Genomic DNA, 3,836 nt, shown 5'->3' on the forward strand with positions numbered 1-3,836 from the left:
ATTAATATTTATTTATTTATTTATTTATAGTCTATGATAATCTTTTCTTGGACTATATATGTCACTAGTATTATTTTCTTTGCTGTTTGATTGACAACTAGCAAGGGAGAGTGAGAGAATGCCACAGTACTTCTTAGTTACAAATATTTTAGCTGTCATATATGGTCGTAGTTGGAGCAGTTAGATCATCATATATGTCATAAATATATATAATGTCTTCTCAACTTAATAAACTTCATTACTTTTTCCACTATTTGAACTACCCAACTGGGAATCATGACCAAGCGTTCTCGATTGCTTTACAGTTGCACTTGCACCTGCATGTACGTTTGTGTCTGTGGTTAAAAAGTTTGGTCCACCATGTTTACTGGGAAGTGGGAAAACTTAAACCTAGCTACTTTTTCCAAGTAAAGATTAAAAGTACGAGAATTTTTGGAGTATCTGTGGAACACAATATATTCACACTGAAACTTGGTCGATAGAAGAATTTCGATATTCAATTAGTTCACATCACGTTTACCACGAATTTCCACTTTCGGAGAGCGATCGATATAAATCAGTCCTTTATCTTATCTTCTGTTCTTGTTTTATTTTGGGGGTTTCAAATGTGAGGATTAATTTGAACCGATTATATATGGTCTATACTATATTAATTATATATAAACCAACTGCCCTATACACTTTCACCTCACAAGTCCATCTTCAAAGATTTGAACAACACGTTTTTCACCCATTTTGGACATTCATGGGTATGATTCGTTCCTTTCACACACAGTATAACCTATTTAATAAATGCTTGCATTAGAGAAAGAATAGTTAAAGTCAGCTTAATTAATTTATTTCTAAACTGTTCAGTTTTTTTTTTTTTTTTTTTCTTTCAATTGCATGAGAAATGCGTAAACTGATCCATACATTGAATGTTTTGAGTTTATCAATTAGGACTCTAATTAATGTCTCATTGCTCATGTAAATATTTTAGTTCCTTTGGCTTGGATAGCTGTACAGACAAGCCTCCTTTTTCTTTTTCTTTTCAAAATTAGGGCCGTTTGGTACATATATTTAAACAACAGTTTTTAATTTTTTTGAAAATACGTGTAGGTAAAAAAGTGTGTGAAAAAATACATATAAAATTGTTTAAATACTGAAAACATGTGTTTAAACACATGTACCAGACATGTCCTAAGTACTTGCATTTGAAACAGCTAATTCAATCATATCATGTCATTAGTCAAATGATACATTCAATTGAATATGCCCTATATTTTAATCCTTAAATTATTTTTGGTTCTACATTGCTTGAAGTATCCATAAATAAGTATCACATTTTCATGCATTAGAAAATGCCATTTGTGTCATCCCACATCAATCAAAAAAAGTGCACAATCTTTCTCGTATGACTATAGTCTTGAAATCAGTGCAATTGAGAAAGTCCATTTCATAATTAATATTTTATTTTTTAAATTTTACAAATTATGACGGGATATTGGATACACCTTTAAATTTATAATATTTAATTAGAATCATAAAATCAATGCATTTTAAATTAAGAGGATCCTCATACTATGATTTTTAGACAGAATAAGGGACTGAAGAATATAAATTCAACTTCTAGTAACACAAATTTGATTAGGAAGATTACAACACTTATTGCATTGATCATTAGGAAGTTAGAGCTTAACAAGCTAGCCCAAGAGGTACATATGCATAGCAAATACTCCCTGCATTATTATAGCAGAAAGTGTAAAACTTCCCTGCATGATTTCTTATACATATCTGACATGTAGGTGGCTATTTGTAGCTAGAGAAAATAACACAACATTACTTTGATATTTTACAATCAGTCACTAGCACAATTGTTATTAATAAAAATAGATCCTAGTAGTGAGGAAACATGCATTAATTCTTTGGCAATTCCTGCATCACTTGGTCAAACAAATCTGTGCCATCGTCGTAGTATGAAATATATGGTGATATTGGAAGCTCATCTGGGATATACATGTTGTCTGCTACAAATGGTTTAGTCCAAAAGTCTCCAAAGGCTGCGTCAAATGTTTCGAACGAAGCAAGAGCGTCTTCTTCAATCCAATTTATGCCAGGTATGGATGAATGATCACTGCCCAAAGAGGAGAATTTTGCAAAAGATACTTCTGGGGACAATGGAGAGCTTTCTAAGATATGGTGGAAGGGATCATTGGTATGAAGGCTTTCAGTTTTGAGTGTTTTCTTTGAATCTTTCTTCAAGTGCATGTTTTCAAAGGAATTTTGCGATATTTCCAAAGAAGAAAGACTGTCTTCTTCAGCCCAATTTGTGCCAGTGACAGTTGAATTGTCACAGCTCAAAGAGGATAATTTAGAGGAAGAAAGTTCCGTGGTCAATGGAGAGCTCTCTAAGCTTTGGTTAGAGGAACAACTGGCACGAAGACATTCACTTTCTGATTCTTTGATTTTCTTCGCTTTGCGTTGGGAAGTATTTGAAACTTTCTTTACATGCTTCTTTAGGTGCGTGTGCCAATGGTTCTTTATCTCATTGTCTGTACGTCCGGATAAATTTTTGGCAATCATAGACCACCTGAAAGGAAAACATTTCACGTTCAATGAACAAGCTTATAAATGAAGGATAGCAAGAAAAAAAAAAACGAACAAACAAATATTTTTACTTGTTCTGGCAAGTGAAAATAGATTTAGTTTCTAATTTTTTTTGGTTACAGAAATTGTTTATCCTGACGTACGCATATAATACCTATGGAAACTTGGGGGGGTAAAAACATAGTATTGTTTTATATTTTGGTTCATAAACTTAGTTTGATTTCATAATGCTAAAAATGTATTGAGGAGTTTCAAAGTTAAAATGTTTTTATACATACTTGTTTCCAGCTTCTTCATGCAACTTGAAGATTAAATCCTCTTCTTCTTTAGTGAAGTTTCCACGTTTTACACCTGGTTGGAGGTAGTTCACCCATCGCAGCCTGCAACTCTTGCCACACCTTGATAAACCTGTCCAAAACATCATATAGTATTGCTACATCATACTGCTTAATTATTTTCATTTCTTATCTCTCTCATTCATGTAAGGTTGTCGGAAACAAATAACTAATAGTTAGATAAACAGAATTAATGTAAGAAAGCCATACAATAATGAAGTTTCGTCATGCATGAAGAGAAATTTTGTTACATCAACAGAGTGAGAAACATTAACATGCAAGAAAAGATGTTTTTCCTTAAAAAATTGTCTTCTAGATGAAATCCTATAACTTATCTCTTTTAATCTTCCAATTTAGTCAAATGGAATGCTAAAATGGTACGTTCATATTCGTATTCACTGAACCTAGACAAAATATATATATATATAGAATCATAGAACCCTAGCCCGGTAAATTTTAATTTTCAAAAAAGAAAGCTAAAGACTGTATCCATGCTTTAAAATATATAAAATAGCTTTATACCTGCTTGCCTGGGAAGTTTGCACCAATTTGAGTGGCCATTTCTATGAATAAAACTTCTTAGCTTATCATCTTCTTCTGGAGTCCATGCACCTTTCTTAAGTCCATTTTTGTCATAGAAGGGGCCTCTCACCATTTCTCTCTCTCTCTCTCTCTCTCTCTCTCTCTCTCTCTCTCTACGTAGTCTTGTCGCTAAGAATAATTAACACCTTAATTTATTTATAGTATGCTAGCTAGCTATTCTCAGTTTATAACAATGGAACTATCACAAAACATTTTATGGGGACCGTAGGGCCCTAAGGAATATTTAATCATGATGCCATTAAGGATAAAATAATACTACAGGTTTGGAAAGAGCTAGCTAGACTTCATAAAGTGAACCCAAGACTTGGAAAA

The 3,836-nt window shown here is 32.7% G+C and overlaps 1 protein-coding gene across 1 annotated transcript; it reads right to left on the reverse strand.

Moving 5' to 3' along the window:
• Positions 1-1,896: 1,896 nt before the first annotated feature.
• LOC142640418 (transcription factor MYB15-like) lies at positions 1,897-3,576 on the reverse strand. Its single transcript, XM_075814504.1, has 3 exons — positions 3,444-3,576; positions 2,865-2,994; positions 1,897-2,569 (listed from the first exon to the last, which is right to left on the reverse strand). Exons 1-3 carry the CDS (start codon positions 3,574-3,576, stop codon positions 1,897-1,899), a joined length of 936 nt encoding a protein of 311 aa, XP_075670619.1.
• Positions 3,577-3,836: the final 260 nt, after the last annotated feature.

The sequence above is a fragment of the Castanea sativa genome, chromosome 1 (assembly GCF_040712315.1).
Source record: "Castanea sativa cultivar Marrone di Chiusa Pesio chromosome 1, ASM4071231v1".
Lineage (NCBI taxonomy): Eukaryota > Viridiplantae > Streptophyta > Magnoliopsida > Fagales > Fagaceae > Castanea > Castanea sativa.